This window comes from Gorilla gorilla, chromosome 11, assembly GCF_029281585.2.
Source record: "Gorilla gorilla gorilla isolate KB3781 chromosome 11, NHGRI_mGorGor1-v2.1_pri, whole genome shotgun sequence".
In the NCBI taxonomy this organism is placed as follows: domain Eukaryota; kingdom Metazoa; phylum Chordata; class Mammalia; order Primates; family Hominidae; genus Gorilla; species Gorilla gorilla.
In genome coordinates, this window is record NC_073235.2 from 62,784,624 (window position 1) to 62,804,565 (window position 19,942).

The 19,942-nt window shown below is 37.3% G+C and overlaps 1 protein-coding gene across 20 annotated transcripts in view; it reads right to left on the minus strand.

Annotated features, from left to right (window-relative positions):
• Positions 1-354: 354 nt before the first annotated feature.
• RBMS1 (RNA binding motif single stranded interacting protein 1) overlaps positions 355-19,942 on the minus strand; it is a 219,175-nt gene continuing 199,587 nt past the window's right edge. For 5 of the 20 annotated variants that reach the window (XM_031008638.3, XM_063694921.1, XM_063694916.1 and 2 more), the window contains exons 7-15: positions 15,114-15,220; positions 13,136-13,185; positions 12,916-13,009; positions 10,404-10,451; positions 9,457-9,507; positions 6,723-6,833; positions 5,476-5,556; positions 3,803-3,887; positions 355-2,968 (exon numbers count right to left, since the gene is read on the minus strand). In XM_031008638.3, coding sequence (XP_030864498.1) covers positions 3,810-3,887; positions 5,476-5,556; positions 6,723-6,833; positions 9,457-9,507; positions 10,404-10,451; positions 12,916-13,009; positions 13,136-13,185; positions 15,114-15,220 — 620 coding nt within the window. In that variant the 3' untranslated portion in view covers positions 355-2,968; positions 3,803-3,809. Of the gene's footprint in view, positions 2,969-3,802; positions 3,888-5,475; positions 5,557-6,722; positions 6,834-9,456; positions 9,508-10,403; positions 10,452-12,915; positions 13,010-13,135; positions 13,186-15,104; positions 15,221-19,942 lie in introns of all 20 variants that reach the window. The other 15 variants (XM_031008636.3, XM_063694919.1, XM_063694915.1 and 12 more) reach the window with 3 other exon arrangements.

Here is a 19,942-nt window from a genome sequence, read left to right on the forward strand (position 1 = left end):
AGCAAGAAAGGAGGAAGAAAAAGGGCCTGGTTTTTTGGTCTTTAAGAACAGACCACTAGGTGTATTTTGGGCTGGATATTTGCTGAGCCGACCGTTGACGTGCTGAGCTGACCGTTGACGTGCTGAGCTGAGGGCTGACGTCTCTGGTCATTACACAGATTTAAATAACCAGCAAAAGTGGGGTGGAAAGGTTTTTCCAATTGTTTTCAAGGAAATGTATTTTGAGGATATATTGAATCTGACATAACTTTCAACTCACTTTCAAACCAGTCTACTGAGCTGAAGAAAGAGATCAGAAATGAAATGAAATTCTGATATACACTTAATCGACTTAAAAAAAATTGACAGGAAAAATAAAATTTCAGATGTTTTTTATTCAAAGGTTCTCAAAAGAAATAAAACAGAAAAGCTAACAATCTGATCAAATGTACAGTTCAAAAATGTCTTTTGGCGTTTAACAACAAGTCCTAGGAAAGAAAACTACAGAGTTATCTTGAACCGGACAAATAAGTTACCACTGGCAAGTCTGTGGCACTAGTAAAACAAAAATAAAAAATTAACTCTCTTGATCATATAGATATCTCTATGAAAATCTTTTTTTTTCAATCTGTACAAAAGGTCTTTCTTCATAAATTAATTTTTTTATAATTTAATGGCTGTCTACTATGTGATGTTTAACTGATTTTTTTTTTTATGTACAGAGGTTATGTTTCCCAAATCTTACCCAGACGAGTATGGCACTTAGTTCAGACATTTCTAGCAGCAGATTTCCCCTCCCCTCTAACCGAGCTATCAAATTTCTGTCTTAACTAATGCAAAAATATCAAGTAGTGAGAGACCCAGGTTTATAACTGTACTAGGTACACAGAGGGTGCTGCGTTCAGTCTGGACTTTCACAAAGCAGTAATATTCCAGGGAGCATAGAACCAATAATACCACAACTTTAAAAAAATGAAACAAAAACAAAAACAAAAACACATTTCTCTTATGACTATGTAATTTTCACTAGAATCTACACTTCTCAGAGCAGCAAGGACTTTTGAAACTATGAAATGTCACTGACATCTATCATCAAATACAAGCATAAAATTTAAGAACTAAAAAATACTTGAAAGAAATAACTGCTTAGCCCTAGCTCCTGAGCTAGGAGGATTTGGTCTGTGGAAACAGGGAGGGCCAGCAACCTGTCCCAGCACAAAAGAAAATAGACTCTGAGGTAGATAACTGATCATACACAGCTGACCAGACAAGTACACAGTTTTGGAAGACAACTTAATTTACCATTGCTTTTAAAACATATGCAATTGCCTTAATAAAAGAGCTTTAATAACAGTGAATTATCTTATATGTACTAAAGTAGAAATAACTGTGTATTTATGAATCAGGAATTTCATAGTTTCAAAATTGGTTTTCTTTACACTTGAACACTTGTAGTGATGATGTAAAGTGTGGCACTGCTTGGATCCAAATCTTCCTTCATGCTTTTTTGTTTGTGTGTGTCCATACATCAATTAAAATTATAAAACCTAAATGCAAAGGTACAAAAAAGGCACATTCTCCTAACCGCAAACTGGTCCGGCAAAAATAAAGAGCACAGAAGATGTGATGCTGAGACAAGTTGGAGCTACTGGTTACTGGCTCTTCGGTCTTTGGTGAAGTTACCTTTAAAAGTGCCAAGTCATTTTTATTTTTCAAATTTACCTAATAGAGAGAGAGAGAGAGAGCTAGTAGCCAATCGTTTTGCTTCTATTCGTATCTCAGCTTATGTTTGAAGATAAATCCTTACTTTTAGCTTTTGCCACTTTGTTGCAATAGCAACATTTTTCGGTTTGCCAGATTTCAGGCATAATTCTCATTCTAAAGCACTATCATTAGTATAAAGGAAGGACAAAACATTCAGTGACTCCCCTCCCCCACCCCCCATCCCCAACCCCAACACTACCTACACTAAATCTAGTACATCAAGTTAGCTTTTTTTTTTTCCTGAAAAAAGGCAAAAAAGACTTTACATTGCATCATACAGCAGATATCCTAAATCAGTCAAACTATCAGAGGAAACTGTTGGCGTACAGCCTTACAAACAATTTACCCTAATAAAAGTTCCCCAGTCAGAAAATGTGTTTCACACAAAACATTTTTCCCTTCTTGCATTTCACTACCTTACACATTATGTGAAAAATCATTAAAAACACCTACTACATATTTAAAAAAGCCAAAATTTCAGCAACTTTTATTGACTACCTTTTAAAAGCCCTATGCTGCTGTTTTACAAGGCATAATAGACCAGCTCATTTGGTCAAAGCATTCTACATCATTAGTTTGAACTAACTTTTACTGAAACAGCTACAGCATCAAAAGAGTTAAGGCAAATTGGAATTCATAGAAAAGGATAAGACACTTCACACTACGTTGAAAGAAAGACAGAAAGCTAAGAAAAGAGACACTGACGGCAACACTGAATTACAGCAACACTCGCACTGCAAGCACAGAACACCATAGGTGAAGTCGGACTATTTAAACTTCAGAAAGCCCATTTCATACAGCTGGAAAAAAAAAAAACACAAATTAAACACAAAATGAACAAAACCACAAAAATCCGGTCATGCACTTGGATAAGTCTTCATGGTCTTTGTGCATACCCAGAAAATTGAAGTTTTCTTTTCTTTTTTTTTTTCTTTTTCTTTTTTTGCATCATAACATTTGATAAAAATCTTTTGTTTTTGTTTTTTGTTTTTTTTTTTTTACTAAAATAAACCTGTTCGGGGGAACAGCTACTAGATGAATTTAAGGGTTTTATGCACCTTATAGAACTTATAGCAAAAATAGTTTTAGTTGATTTCATTATAAATAACGTTTTCAAGAACCTGTGCAAAACTGTCAATAATTTCCTAAAGCACAATTGATCAGAAAAATCCATGATTGTTCAGCCTTCACACCCTTCTTCATGTAAGAACACCTTTCTGTACATCTGGAAGAGAAAAATAAAAGACAAATGCTTTTGTAGATTTGGTGTGAAACACTACAGAGCTTTGTAATCTGTTTCTTGTTTTAAAGAGATATGTGTTTGAAAAAGGTTATGCTCATCACTGATGGTAGACTGATAAATGCAAACTCTGGAACTGATGGTTACTTTCAATGCCTGTCACATCCAGGACTTGCAAAATACTTTCTTTTCTAATTTAGAGCCAAATTCATTTGGGTCTCTAAAGAGTGACTTTATGAAATCAAAAATACATGTTATCACCAGGGCAATCCAGAAACCAAGGTATTCTAAGTTCTACACAGCTATTTTATTACAGTCTGCACGGTAAAGTGAAAAGTTTTGAAATCTGTGGTTCAAGTGAGAGTTGGAAATATAATCTTTCAATCTAAGGATATTGACATTTATCTAAATTCATAATCAAGATGTTGCTAAACTTGTAATGCTAGATTAAGCAACATCTTATGCTATAGGTCCTCCAGTTTCTGAGTATTAAAGTAATATGATATAGGATACTTGTATTATAGAACAATTTTGGTTCTTGGTGTTCTCTGATGTTACAGATTTTTAATTTCTTCTTTTTAGTGGGGAGAGTAATTATACATTTGGCTTCAGTATAAAGCATTCTCTTTAGACAAAATGATTAATCTTAAATTCATAAAATCACTGATTTTAATATTTCAACAAGACTGGATGCCTTGGCCACGATTAAAGCAGTACGATAAAATCTGAGTTATCCCAATCACCATTCTGATTTTAAAAAAAGCCCTATAGATTGTGCTTGATTTGAGCCCCCCAGTTATGGAGACCTTTCCCTCATACCTCACAGTTACTTATTAGGTTGAAAGGTATATGGAGAATGGTCATTAGACGTCTCGACAGCCACCTGCTGTTGACCACTTGCCTCCTACAACAAAGAAAGCAGAATGGATGAGACATGTCAGTGAAAAAACCTCAGCTCTGCTACTTAGGCCTGACTGAATCCAACAGTGCCTTAAAAACAGTTACTCTTTAAAGTAAATTTCTTCACGTCATGTACAGCTTTCAAGGTTAATCATTTCCCTAAGCAGCTGGCATGTCTAACAGACCCAAAGCACCTCCCATCCAAATGTTTATGACTTTCCTATTCTTATCAAGCTACAGCATATCAAACAAATCTCTTACCCTCTTATCCCCTGGGGACAGATGTGATTTGGAATTCAGTATTTTCAGATTTTATAATCTGAAATGTGGTATGCATATGCTGTATATCATTTAATGCCTCCAGTAGGGTCTAGGGCTGCACCTCATAAGCAAACATATTAATAGTTCTACACTGGAAGCCATGAAGCAGCACAGTTAAGTGGGATCAAGATTTTGTCTCATCTCAGTTCAGGTTGAGTTTTGCCATAGGTCAGGTTTTATGCTAAAGCAGTTACAAAGATAATTTTTATTTTCAGATTTCTTTTTGGGTTTCAGATTGCAGGTAAGGAATTGTAGGCTCTGGTAACTGTGGTTGTCAGTAATTGCACAAACAGAAGTAAAATACTACCACCACCACCACCACCACCACCACCACCACCACCTACTACTACTACTACTACTGCTACTACTATCACCACCACCACCACCACCTCCACCAACAGGCCAGAGTCCTATGATCCTTCCCTGGAATTGGAACCTTTGGGATCTGCCTAGTGGGCAAGATCAACTGGATTGATACATTTCCTTGAAACTTTAAGGATACTTTGCAGGAAAATGCCACGTTTTCTCCCTAACCATAATTCAAATGCTAGACTTCTTTCTTTCATATCAGTATCTTCCATAACAAGAACAGTTATCTAGCCATACTAACAGCCTCTGTAAAAACAGGTATAGCTTCTTCTTCATCCCTGTAGCAGTTTCAAAACAGCTTTCTCTTTTCCACTAAGTATCTTAACTACAACTGATTTCTTTTCATCATTATTAATTATCATCGATACGATCTTTAGTACTGGGACTGCAAACTCCAGATTTATCTTATTATGTCTGTAGTATCATTTTATGAGAGACAAGACAGAACCTCCGAGGGGTATGAAAGGCACTATAAGCTTAGAAAATATTTCTGGGAGTCTTAAGAGGTGTGGCCTGGATGTTGTTACCCTAATTTGTCATGATCATAGCTCACTGTAGTCGCAAACTCCAGGGCTCAAGGGTTCTTCCTGCCTCATACTCCTGAGTAGCTGGGACTACAGGTCCATGTCACCATGTCTGGCCAATTTTCAAACAATTTTATTTTTTGTAGAGATGGGATCTCACTATGTTGCCCAGGCTGGTCTCTAACTCCTGACCATAAGCAATCCTCCCTCCTCAGCCTTCCAAAGTGTTGGACTTACAGGCATGACCCACCACATCTGGCTAAACGCAATTCTTTATGCAAATATTTGATGTCTGGTAGATTTTTCTGAGTTCTATTTAATTTGCCCATGTCTGAAACTACTTATAGCCAGAATGGTCACTGGATGGTCTCTACCAACCTCAACAGGAACCGCTGTCGTCTGCATATGTGCATACTGTGGCAAGTAGGCTCCTTGCATAGCTGACGTTGCAGGCATGTACTAGAAAGAAGAATGAGGTCAGAATGGGCAATGGTAAACCATGCAAAATTTGGAGTACGTGCGGGGATTGTGAGATGGATATAATGTATTTGGAAATCTCAAAGAAGAAATTTAAATGGGCTACACCTCAAAGCTTAAATAGTGCATATAAATATGTCATATGGAAGGTAAACTGTTTTCTACTTTTTGAATCTGCTAAACTAAAAATTCCACATTTCTTTGGATTTGCTAACAAAGTGAAGATAAAAAAAGTTTATTATGGGTGAAGACAAAAAAGTTTGTCACTCTCAATAATTCAGTATCACTAATGTGTGATTTTAGAAGATCTCTCCTCAAAGGACCTCATTATTTTCTAGCAGCCCCCTAAACTAGTACCTAGTATTGTTTCTACAGGTAGAGCCCACAGGGGTAAATGACTTATTAGACCTCTAACAGGTCACTGCAGATTAGGCAGCAGAGCCTGGCTTTTCTGACACTGACAGTCATCCTTTCCCAAAGGCAGGAGAAATTTCTAGTCAGTCTCATTGGATATGTGTGGCCCTGGCTTAGCCTTCACAAGAAACGGCTGTAGGTTTTGAGTGTATAAGGGGAAAACGCACCACCCTTTGTTCTTTTAAGACACTATAGAATAGAGGCTAAATTAAAATCCTTTAGCCATCTTACCAGCAAAATGCTAAGCATCAAACCTGGAAGCTGATCTGGTGCCAGCTCAACCTCATTACCCAAAGGAGTCCCCTGGACTTTGGTGAAATATTTCAATATTAAGACCATGATTCAATACTCCCAAACTCCATAAAAGAAGAAATAAGCGAGAAATAATTCCCTGCTTTTACCATCTTGTACTACCTTTGTCTTTCGCTTCATGACACTGCCACAGGGACAGTGGTACTAGTTATATAAATGACACTAGTCATAAAAGGCTAGATGTGGTCATGTGTGGGTGCTATATTCTCGTAAAGGAGAGATACCCAGCGAATAGACTTTCAGTTCATCAATTAATCAAGAAATAGCTGAGTATTTACTTTATGGAAGGTCATGTGGGGGGAAGAGAGGGGATTAGACATAATCTGTTATCATAGAGGCTGTCATTTGATAGGGAAGATACAGGCTGCATTAATTTACCCTCCTCTGTTTACAGAGACACATAATAATTATTTGCCACCTACTGTTCCGGTGCTGCCTAGTGACAGATGACTCATCTGCTGGGCCAGAGGGCTGATCATTGATGCGGGCTGTAGTGACATGGTGTGCTCCATTGAGGGAGTTAACACGGCACCCTGGGGAGTTGGAGACAGGAGCAAAATTAGACAAACTGAGGCAAGAGTTAAGATCCTGTAATTACTTTTTACAAAGGAAATAGCTTAGTTTAAGAATGTGAAGCAAAAACAACCTCCCTCAGTCTTGCAAATGGCATCATAAACAGTTTCCTAAAAATCTTCTAAATTGCTCTTCCTGAGAGTTTTTTAAGAGCATTAGGGGAAATGATACCTTGGCATTCACTTCACAACAATCCCTGTATTAAAGCCAGTGTCCCTCTTCTCCTTCCCTTTCCCTTCACTTCCAGTAACTGGAAGCAAGCTAGTCCAGCAGGAGGAGCTATCATAGGAAAAACAAACTGATTATCACTGCCTGTCTAGGGTTACAAAATGCTTTCTTAAAAAAAAATCTGGAAAAAAAAGACAGTTGATGTTTTCTCCAGTCACCAAACAATGTATTATATTTAATAAGATCAATATAGTATTTTGTTTAAGAATGTTCTATCCAGATAATCGTCTGGTTCAAGATCAGGTTGTTAGGATTGAGAGCACATTTCTTCATTCACTCAGTGTTTCTCAGAACTTTAAGTTACATTTTGGTGCCTGGGAGGGAAGGCAATTCAGATATGATTAATAATCTGAATCCAGATTCTTTTATTTAATTTGAAAAAATGTTGGTCATTAAAATCAAATTAAATATATTTAGGAAAATAGGAGGGAAAAAAAAAACAATTGCTTCTAACTCAGCCAGTCTAATACAACCACTGTTAGCAACGTCAGGGTACTACTGCCAGATCATAGCCTCTGTGTGTTTCTGTACAGGTTCAATCAGAGCACATCAACAACTTCATATCCTGGGATTTTGCTCTTAACTTTGCATTCTGTTCTAACCATTTACCTAGCTTGTTGAAAAACTATCATTATCATCATTTTTTTAAATGGTTACATTGATTGTATAAACCAAAATTCAATGAACTCTTTATTTTTGGACTTTTGCAATCACCTCATTATCTGAGAATGCAAGTATTCTGACACGCTCTGTAACTACTAATGTATGTTTTGTTATCACTGTACCTGGCATCCCTTAAATACAACTGTTATTTATTGATAATTAGATAGACAATCTAGGACAGAGTTAGGTGTACAGGAACTTTAATTCTGATGTAAATCAGGCAGTTTAAAGCTGGGTGGAGAAAGGTAATGAATCCTCAGATAGCAACCTTGTGCTTACATTCCTAATGTCTCCTCAAAGATGTTAAGCTCAGATACGTGCAGTCTTTTTCTCAAATGTTGCCAAAAAGAAAAAAAGATATAGATGTGTGTCAGAGATAATGTTTGTCATTAACACATTGTTAGAAATTTTTTTTTTAACATGCATCATCAAAAAGCAAGTGTTAACACGGAAATGACTCAGAAGCCTAGAAGATGGTGGAGCAGTTTCCTGCTCCTTTTTCTCATTCATTGGCACCATCTGTAATAGGAAGTCCTCAAATTCAAAGTAGGCTGATTTCCAAGCATTCCAAAATAGGGTAGCATGGAGTATCAGGGACACAGATTGCTATGGGCATGTGTGGATCAGTGCATGTATATTATGTACACATGTACAGGTTAAGTGTGGGTTTGAAGATGTGTCTATGTATGTGTATATATCACACAAAACGTATACATATATCAGAGCGCGCCTCTCCTATTTCATCACCTAAACATGTTTTATCTGCTTCTTAAAGGTCATCTCAGCAATTTCTCATTCAGAACCTGTTATCCCTGGATTGCTATTTCATATACATGGTCTTACATTGCAGTATCCACTTTAAAAGGTATCCGAAGACAAATTGCTGTCTGAACGTAAGGCCAAGAATACAGTTCTTTTTCTAAGCAACCAAATCTGTTTTTATTTTACACATATTGTGAACTGTATTGCTTACCAGGATTCCCATTTTGCATCAGTTACTAGAAAGCTTAGAGCCAAATTTGTGATTTTCTCATGTGAGCATGCAGGTCATTGTGTTGGACATCCTTAGCCTTATTGTAACTTTGTTCTCCATATGTATTTTTCAATTTTCAAACCCTTCTTCCACAAACTAGATCTTATGTGTCTTTGAAAAACACATGAAATACACTATATAATAAGTATAACTCATTCAATTTTTAAAAATGTAATATATATGAATGCTCACGTCATTAAGAAATCACATTTGTTATTTACCAAATAATGTGCTACCACTTTAGTATTTATAATCTCCATAGAAAGGCCAAGTAACACTGATGAAAATCTTCATCTCTGTTTTGAACTTTATATCTGCATTAAACAGAATGTAAAAAATGAGAGCGGTTTTATCCCAAGTACTATTAAAAATGTAGCCTCTCATTTGAATGATCTCTAACGAGCTGGTATGAATAAGAAAATGGTGCCCTGCCTCAAATATGATATATTTTAAGTTCTTATAGAAAATGTAACTTAATATCTTCTACCAAGTTGTTTTATAAGGATGAGAAGAAGTTTTATAATGAAATTGTACATTCTCATATTCCATGTTTAAAATTTCCCAAATCCTATACCACCCTTGGCAAATGGTTTTAACCTAGAGAGAATATACACATAACTTACTTGTAAAACACAAAGTCATTAAGATAAAAAACTTACAGGGTGCTGTAGAATATATGGTTGAGGTTGCATCCAAGAAGGACTTTGCACCTAGAAAAGGGAGGATTTTGAAAGAAATATTGATTTTCATTGTAAAGCTTACCTATTTCTTTAGAACTCTTTTTAATCATGTTAAAAATCTACAGAAAGAAAACAAGGAAACAATACTATCAATGATTAAAAAGATTAAGGCAGTTAGAATTCTTGGCAAACTGGTCACTCTGAACAGGATGAAATGATTATTTAGAAACAATTTCTATTTGCCCACTCAAGAAGTAATTGTTGAGTATCAGGCAACAAAGAGAAAAAGGCGAAAAAGACTGGGCCCCACCCTCAAGAAATTTACTATCTATGCAAGGGAGATAAACACAGCAACAACTCAAATAAATAGTGAAAAGTGTTAACAATCAAGGTATGAACTAGGTGCTTTAGAATTACAGATGAATGACGATTAATTCCAGCACATCTTATTAGAAGCTAACCCTTAAAGTATGTGCTTATTTAATACAAAAAACCAAATTCAATTTCTCTTTCATACCTAGGACGTTAATTTTAGAAATCTTGTATTGTGGTCAACAATTTCTACTTAGTGCAGAAAATAAAAATCTGAAATTCAGATTAAGGAAATTAAACTTCAGTAACTAGATTTTGATATCTACAGTCAAATGGGCATCCACACAGTAGACCCTCTGAATTGAGAAATAGATGTGAGAGTCAGGTTTTGTGGCAGGAAAGAAAGCATGTGTAGTCTGCCACTCAACAGAAAAACATATCAGCCCATTTCTTGATGCCCAGAGCTTTCCAGAGTCTAAGTAATTTTATTAAGTTTCAGTTTCCAATTCTTAACAACAAAACCCTCCTGCATTTTATCCCCTATTGTTAACTTCAGAGGTTCAACAGAGAGGATATGGGGAAGAGTCATGGGGGAAGAATGTATTGTGATTTACCTTGATAGCAGAGCCCCGATACTTGTTTTCTCTGGTTTCCTTTGCCACCTAAGGCAGACCAAAGTTAAGTGCTTCTGCCTTGTTAACATTTCAGTTATCTGGACTGTAGCCTTTCCCCATTGGGGTTGGTGGTTTCTTGCAGCTGCCAATTTCTCAAATCCAATTGCATAAGCTTATGGTGGTTTAGTGGAGAAAGGCCCACTCCAACATGAGTGCAGGGCCCTCACTGGATATATGATGGGAAGGCAAACAACTCCCTACAGACCCTAATTTGGGCCAGATGCCCCCATTTTTTATATGCTTCAGTGGTCTTAATAATCTAATAGCTTATAGCATTACAGGATTAGGGAACTATGACATCTAATTTTCTTTCTTAAGCAGCAAATCAGCTGCTGTCAATTTCTATTCCTCAATTTTCTAATTATAAAATGGGAATAATAATGTTTTGTAAACTCTTTACTATTGGTTCTTAACCTCTTTAGGGTCATGGAGCCCTCTGAAAACCTAATTAGGGAAATAGAACATTTTTCCCCACTTAATTGCACATACACAAGCAACATTTTGCAAACAACTTAAGGAGTCACAGATCACTTAAAGCTCATCCACTGACCCTACTAGGTCCCTGAACTTATGTAGTTAAAAATCAGTCTTTGAGGCTATGGCACCGAGTGTCAGGCAATGCAATGGAATTCCATATGTATCTTAGAGAAATACAGAATGCCCAGGAGAGGAAATAAGGCCTCTGAAATAATATGTTATTTCTAGTTAGCTATATCAAATCTATTACTGACACAGATCTCCTAATTTTTATTGTACAAAATGGTTCTGTGGCCAAATGCACACTGGTTTTATATTAAAGAGGGAAAAAGAGGTGTTGGAGAAATGTGTTAATAGCTGTAATATCTATAGCAACATAAATTCAAATTAATACTTACAACCTTTCATTTGCCTGAGAATAACTTACACTTGCCCCTATTTTCAGTGACATATAAATGACAGAGGTTTCCAAGTTCAGACAGTTAAGAAAGACTACCTTTTCATAGCAGACACAGGAATTGTTAATTAGGGAAGTGCACTAGAGCAGATCTCACTGAGTCTTATACAGTCAAAGAAAGGATAGGAATCCTAAATCCAAAACAACTAAAGAGGCATTAAATTAGTCAATACTACACCCAGCAGAATGAAGCACCAGAATAAGTAACATAAGAACCCAGAGAGAAAAAAGAAAAGAAAACGAGTGACAACTCAGGGAAAGGAGGCTGTAAGAGCCTAGAAGCGTAGGAGACTGTGAATGATAATGCCAATCATCAGTTTTAGCGTATCTAATCACTTCTGTTATTCAAAACCATTTTTATGTTTTTAGGCAGAATTAGTTATATGACATTGCTTATTTTGGCCAATTCATTATTTAAACGTATAACTAATATACTCTTATTATCAGCCACCTAATCCTGCATATTAATGATAATAATCATAGCTAACATTAACTGAGTGATAATGATATGTGAGGTCCTCGGCTGGGCTCTTTAAACAGTCTCATTTGGTTTTCATAATTCTCTCAAGCCTATGAGATAGAAACTATTATTATCCCCATTTTAAAGATGAGGAAACTGAGGCTTATAGAAGTTAAAATAACACAACTATTAGATTACATATTGTAGTCCTCTAACCCCAGAAATTAGGACTACAACATCTAATTCAATTGTTTTAAAATCAAGAATACACAAAAATTTAGTCACACAGGATCCTGATGGTCAACAAAAGGGAACTCTGCTCCCACATGTCTGCAACTGAACTCCATTATAAGGTTCCTATCTGGGTCCAGGAAGTAATCCTGTTAGAGGTTTTCTGACACAGGAGGAGAAATGCATGTACACTACTGGGTTCATGGCGGACAGGAGCTACCTTTGCATTAAAATCAAATCAAATCTTGAAATACAAGACATTTCAAGAGTTTTTGTTGCTAAGTTGGGAATTTATTTTAAGGTAAAGCCTCCTCACTTAACCTAAACAGGAAGTCACCTTTTTGCTTTTATATTTTTACCTCAAATGTCAGCTGCATTGCTCACTTAATGCTACCTACTAGAGACACATCTTTATGTATTACCATGTTTATACTTGTTATCAGTTCCTGCTGAAGAATAAACAAAAGCAAGGGTACACACCTATTCTGTATTATATCTAACGGCAATTATCTTAAGTTTCAATTTTTGGGACATATGGTGTCCAAAAGCAGGGCCCCTTGGTGAAGGAAGTGTTTGGGTTCATTCCAATCCAAAATGCTATGATTCCAAGGACTGACCACTGACAAACATTTTCCTTTGCTTTACATTCTCCTATACATAAATTGCTCTGCCAAATACAAAGCAGCTCATACTAAATTGGGTATCCAAGCTGCATAATATTTGACTCAAATTTCATAAACGCTCAAAATTTTAAGACACATAAAAATGTAGCAGAGATTCATGGTCCGCAAGTGGTTATACTGCTGACGAATCCTAAAGGTACAAACCTGGTAGGCAGATACAGGAGATGCAATATAGGGTGTAATAGAAGTTTGAGTGATCATTCGGTTTGTAGCAATACTGTATGGTGAAGGATAAAATCTAGAACAAACACAAAAGCCTTTATTAAGTAATCCTTTAAATAGAATAATTCATGGAACAAATGTCTGATATTTTCCACCTTCACATTTTCCCTCAAGCCATTATGGATTTATCTTAATGACATACCCGTTCTGTATAGCAGCTGTAGTTGGGTCGTAAGTAAGTGTCATTCCAGCCTATGGGAAAGAGAAAGAAATATAAACATTCATCTAGAAAGGCATGATTTAAAAATTCTATTTTTAGCCAGGTGTGGTGGTGTGCACCTGTAGTCCCAGCTGCTGGGGAGGCTGAGGTGGGAAGATCCTTTTGAAGCCCAGGAGTTCGAGGCTGTAGTTAGCTATGATTACATCACTGCACTCCAGCCTGGGCAACAGAAGGAGACCCCTGTCTCTTAAAAAAAAAGGGGAGGGAGGCGAATTTGTACTTAGAGTCTAGTAGCATTTGATAAAATTGGGAGTTTCTGTTAGTCAAAATGACTATAAATATAAAAATTAATCTCTGGACCTGCACTGTCCCATGTGATAGTCATAAGCCACATGCAGCTATTTAAAACTACATAAAAAATCGATCTCTCTAGCATACTAGCTACGTTTCAAGTGCTCAGAGAACCACCTGTGGCTGGTGGCTGTTATTGGACAGTGCAGATTCTAGAACATTTTCCCTAGACATTCTTGGATCAATATGTTATTGTTTTTAAAATAATAATTCATGGAAAGTCAATACAGGGAAATGGACGTCCAACATTTTATTAGGAAATTGAGAGTTTTAATTAAAAAAAAAAACTATTCAAAAGAGAGGTGGAAAAAAACCCCAACTCAGTGATAAATGTACTATTTATATATAAATATTTAGATTATTATTTAGGATAACTTCTAAATATTATAAATATAAACCCCTCTAAGAAACCATGCTAGCCTGGGCAACATAGTTAGATCCTATCTCTATAAAAATTTAAAAAAATTAGGCCGAGCACGATGGTTCACGCCTGTAATCCCAGCACTTTGGGAGGCTGAGGTGGGTGGATCATGAGGCCAGGAGATTGAGACCATCCCGACTAACACGGTGAAACCCCATCTCTAGTAAAAATACAAAAAATTAGCCGGGCATGGTGGTGGGCGCCTGTAGTCCCAGCTACTTGGGAGGCTGAGGCAGGAGAATGGCATGAACCAGGGAGGCAGAGCTTGCAGTGAGCGGAGATCGTGCCACTGCCCTCCAGCCTGAGTGACAGAGCAAGACTCCATCTCAAAAATAAAAAATAAATAAAATAAATAAAAATTTTTAAAAATTAGCCAGGAGTGGTGGCATGTCCCTGTCGTCCCAGCTACACAGGAGGCTGAGGTGGGAGGACTGCTTGAGCACAGGAGTTCAAGGTTGTGGTGGGCTATAACCACACCACTGGACTCCAGCCTGGGCAACAGAGACCATGTTTCTTCCTTTCTGTTTTTTTTTTTTATTTTGTTTTTTTTTTTGAGATGGAGTCTCGCTCTGTTGCCCAGGCTGGAGTGCAGTGGCATGATCTTGGAACACTGCAGCCTCTGCCTCCCGGGCTGCAGCGATTCTCCTGCCTCCCAGGTAGGCTGGGATTACAGGCATGGACCACCACGCAGGGCTAATTTTTGTATTTTTAGTAGAGACGGGGTTTTGCCATGTTGGCCAGGCTGATCTCTAACTCCTGATCTCAGGTGATCTGCCTGCCTTGGCCTCCCAAAGTGCTAGGATTATAGGTGTGAGCCACCGCGCCTAGCCTACAGAAACCCTGTTTCTGAAAAAAACCAAAAACAAACCCAAATCACTTGTGTTTTTCTTATGGCAATTTAGAATGCTCTTTTACTTCATGTGTAGCTAGCTGGTAAACACAGCTGCTTCCACCACCTATCGGTCCATCTGGAGAATCACTCTGTTATCACCATATATAATGAAAAGAATTTTAATTTGGCATCACTTGAATTATAATGTACCAAAAGGAAGATTTAATCCTGGCACCTATTTCAGAAGTGTGCAGCCAAGTCAAGATGCCGTTTTGTGTTACTTTTCACGTGGGCATTCAAGATCACACCCCCTCCCCCACCCCGCAAAGTTTCAAGAAAGGACTTACAAGTCTCACCTCTCCTTCTCTATGCCATGGTCTTCCATTAGGGATGTATTTGTTTGGGTTCTGTCTCTTTTTCTGTCCTCCATCAGCAAACTTACACAATAAAGGTTCTGTGGGGGCTAAGTAAACAGAGAAAAATAAAATGAAACCACAATGATATGTGTATGTGGATGACAAAATGTATTACAAAAATAGGAATAGTGTTCATGCTATTAGAAAATTCATACAACACTTTAAGGCAAAAGCAGTTTACTCAGACCTTTGTAAAACTGTCCACGGTGAAAAACATAGTGCAGAAAAACATACTAGTTATTATTTCTGAACATTTAAAGAACTATTCTGAGGAAGCAAAGGAATCTTTTGATTCACTTTCACACTTAAGAGTAGACACATTTCTTTTGGTTTTGGGCCCTCTCCAATTCCACCTCTGGACCGCCACCAAAATAATCTTCAAATTCAATAGGATTGTGCCATCCTCCCCTCCCCCAACTTAAAATGGTCCCTTAGCGTTCCATTATAATTCCTAAGAGGGACCCTTCACTTCTCCCAGTAGAAAACAAGCCACCTCTACACTGCTCACACATATATTTTTACTCACAATTTGTAACAATTGGTGAGTATGTTTACTTGTTTGGTGTCTGTTTCCCCTTCTAGGCTATACGCCCCATGGGGGCAGTAACATTGTCTGTTTTGTCTATCACTGTATCCCCAGTGCCTAAGTGTCTGGACTTTGTAGTTGCTAATTACATCTTGGTTGCATCAATGAATGAATAGAAATAGGTCTCATATGTTTATTTTTGGGATACGTCAGTGAAGATGGCTGTTGTGAGAAAGCTAAAAATACCTGTCCACCCTATTTAAAGGTTTTTCTGTGCCTTTAATCATACAACTGGGTATTGCTTTACTATATATCTATATACCACCATATATAGATCTGTATATTACTATATTACTTATATATTACTATATATCTATACATTTATATAAATTCTTCTTACAGAATCCATGAGGCCAAAACAGAAAAGCAGAAGATGTAGAGAATATTTTCAAGGATATATACTCATTAGAGTTAAAAAAAAAAAAAAGTCTACAGACAGCACAATAGGGCACCAGTAACTTTTCCTTTTCTTTGCTTTTCTGCAATGGAAATAGCAGTGTATTCCAGAAAGTTGTGCATTTTTCTGTGTTTCTAGTTAATGTAATAAAGGCAATCACACCTTCCTGTCTGGTTCCCACATTCTGTCCTTTGTCTACTGTAGAACCATGATTACTACTTTCAAGTTCTGTTTCAAAGTTAAATAACCATGAAGAGAAAAATATTACTTGTGGAAAATTTACTCCTTTCTCCTGTGCCTCTTATTATCCTAATTCATCTCTTATTTTATTTCATGATTACCCACCCACTAATGACAGGGTGGAAGCAGTAGTGTCTTTCAACACTTCTCTGCCAAAAAACAAAACAAAACAAAACAAAAAGCCCAACTGTAACTCCTTCTGGGTGAGCTGTCTGGGCTGCTGCCTGGCACTCCTTTCTTCTTTCCCTGGTGTGAACCACTCTGGAGGGATGGGTTGGAATGCCAACTCACTTCTGAATGACAACTGGACTATGGGTATGACGAGTCAGGAACAAAAATGTTAGGTGTCTGGTGAGACTATCAGCAAGCCTTGGCCCAGATCTAGAGAGGTTTATCCACTGACATTTGAGGTTGTAAGGTGTTGACTCCACATAATCTCGTAGAGCAAGAGAGAAGATAATAAATTTAGTGGTGCTGGTACATAGTGGGTCTTCTCTAAAAAGAGGTGCTTTTATCTAGAGGGTTTATGAAAACTAGGTCCTAGACTGAAATTTAACCTTTTTTTTGTTTTTTTAAAGAAGTTACTTGGCTCAGCAAGTGATCCCAACTGGCCATTTTTCTCCATTAGCATAATTTCTTTCAGAGACAGTAAATGATCAGGTTGGACTCATTCTAGAAGTTCAGTGCAGGCCACCTAAACAGGCAGGTGTGAATAAGAGCAGGTAAGCAGCCAGACCCGGATGCCTGCCTAAGCTCAACATGTGCTGAATGACCAAGTGTCCCCATCTGTGGATAAGGTGCTTCTAACACATTTTCCTTCATCTAGACTCCGGCCTGTCAAAAAAAAAAAAAATCTCAGGTGACAATAAAGCCTGCTAAAAATGCATAACAATGAGGTAAACATCAAGGGAGTGATGACATGTTTGCAATTAGATCATTTAAAATAAACAAATGGAAGAGGATATAGCTGAACCTTTCAAAAAATGAATTATATTTACTACATGATTCTATGCTGTCATTAAGCTATTTTTTCCCCGCTAAAAGCAAAAAGGGAAGTAGTTACAACAGTTTGTATACTGGCAGGCATTTCATATCTTAGGAAAACAAGCTTTTTAAGAATTATAACCAGTAAAAATGACACATTTCTGAGATAGTTGCTGGCTGCTTGTTTCAGGGAAATGGGAGTACCCCAATATTCCATGTGAAGCAATATAAAATTCTAACAGCTTTCCTCTTTAAAATTCTCTTTGGTCTATTTAACCATCAAAATTTTAACTTAATGTCCACTATGTGCCAAGTACACAAGAGCTGGGGATACAGTGGTAGATAAAACAGGGTCCTTGCCTCCCTGGGGCTTGCAGTTTAATGGAGAAAAGAGTGTACCTAATCTCATGAAAACCCATTTAGTCATTTATGGAACAGAGCATTGTTTTTAGAGGTATTTGTTTTTAATAAAAATGCTAACCAGAAGCAAAATACTTTTGATGCAGAAACAGCTGTACTTCTTTGACAACTGCTGTTCCATTTATTTGAAGGACATTATTAGAAACAGCTTCTCCCTATAAGTTCTTAATGTTTTATTCATTACAAAGATTGTCCATGTGCCCTAGGAAAGCAAATTACATGAAGATTTAAGAAATTTTTAGGTATTTTAGGGTGGCAAAAGGGCCTGACTTATTGTAATTGATATGTGGTCTTACCACGATGTTGAGCAAGGGTTAGATGATCTGTTAGATTTTTGGGTAGGAAAAACAAACAAAACACACTGATGTCATGACCCACTTATTTTTAAGTGTGTGTGAGCGTGTTACAAAATGAGAGATCCTCATTTGGCCAGCATCTCCTGTGGCTTCTACCAAACCAGCGGTAGTCCCTAGTTTGCCTTTTGGAGCTGAATATACAGGTTACAGGTTGAAGAATCAGGAGATCCTATGTGATAGTAGCTTGTTCTATAGAGCGTACCTTTCAGCTGAACTCTAATTGCTTTTTACAAGGGAGAGATACCGGAAGACTGACATGCAGAAAAGGAAGTGCCATAAATACTAGTCATATGATTTTGAGTGATATGTAAGTTTGGCCAAATTAATATAAAAATTAATATGTAACTGTCAATCTTCTATATGCATGGTTACTTTTCCAGATTAGCAACTTTTTACCTTATTCTGCAAAGCAGTGATTACAAAGAATTCTGACAAATGATTTGTGATTTAAGATGTATTCCTGTGTTAAAGTACTATAAAAATTATATAACCTACCCTTAAATCAACTGATTTTGCCAAATATGCAGAGCATTCTAGGTTAAATTTCCCCTTAATTAGTTGTGATCTTTTGGGTTTGTAAAGGGATTCTCATTCTCATCACCCAAAACTAAAGAGTTATTTTCCTGTTCATCAGAACCAACAGGAACATGCATCTCCAACAGCTTGACAACTGCAGTGTTACCTTGAGCATTTGTTAAAGGCCCCAGGCAACACTGCAATGCAAACACTGATCTAATATTTTCCAAAGGCATCTCTTAAGAGCCATCTAAGGTAATCATGTCACTGGATTCTCCAGTGTGCTCTCAACAGAGCTTTGAGAGTGGGATGGTCTCTTACACAAGCTTGATTTTGTGGTACTAACAATCCTTCCTGAGACTGTGAGCTCCATGGATAAGGCTCAGGCTGACTTGCTGCCCATCTCCACCGAGTATTTTCCTTACCGATCTTCTGAAACTTAACTCTACAGTGATTTGTGCTCCAATGTCTTTCCTTGATATTCGTACTAAAAAATCACTTCTAGAATGCCTGCTCTGAGTAAGCACTGTAGCTCATGATGAGATCTGCAAGTCCTCCTCACTTATCAAACAGCTTGGAAGGACTTGGAGCTCTCTAGAGTTTGTAACAGAACTGATCTTTTCCTCAGCAGGTTCTAACGAAGGTCTTCTCCGTGCTTTTCCCTGTCAGATGCTGACAGCAGTTAACAGCTGGAGAAACTGTCACTTCCAAACTTCCATCTTTCTAGTTATGCTGTATTTTATCCTAATCAAAACACTGTAAAATGTAAACTGCCCTTGATAGAAGCTTCTCCATCCACTGTGGAAAACTAGTCCACTCAGCAACTGTAATTAGCTTTCTTTCTGATAATGTTGGCTACTTTCAACACTCCTCAACTCACAAAATGCAAGGAACTAGCTGCTGCTTTTAAAACATTTCAATAAGGATCCAATAAATATTATCTATTTTTTATGGGCACAACATCGTTTCCTGTTTTAGCCCTCTCCTTTTCTAACTGAATTCTGTTGACCTATTCAACCACTAGGAAGAGCTACAGCTTTTCTCTGTGGACGTTCTTCCTCCTGAGGCTGTTTAGGTTTCTCCTCCTCCCCTGTGCCTTAGGTAGTGTTTCTATCTCCAACCCAGTTTGAGAAGAGAGTAACATTTGTAATATCGTCATGTTACCATCATGTTACCTGATTATATATAGTCATGCTTTGCTCCTGCTGGGTTTGAGTTTTCTTCTTATTGAAATTCTCCTTCACCTCACTTCCCAACCCATCAACTAAGA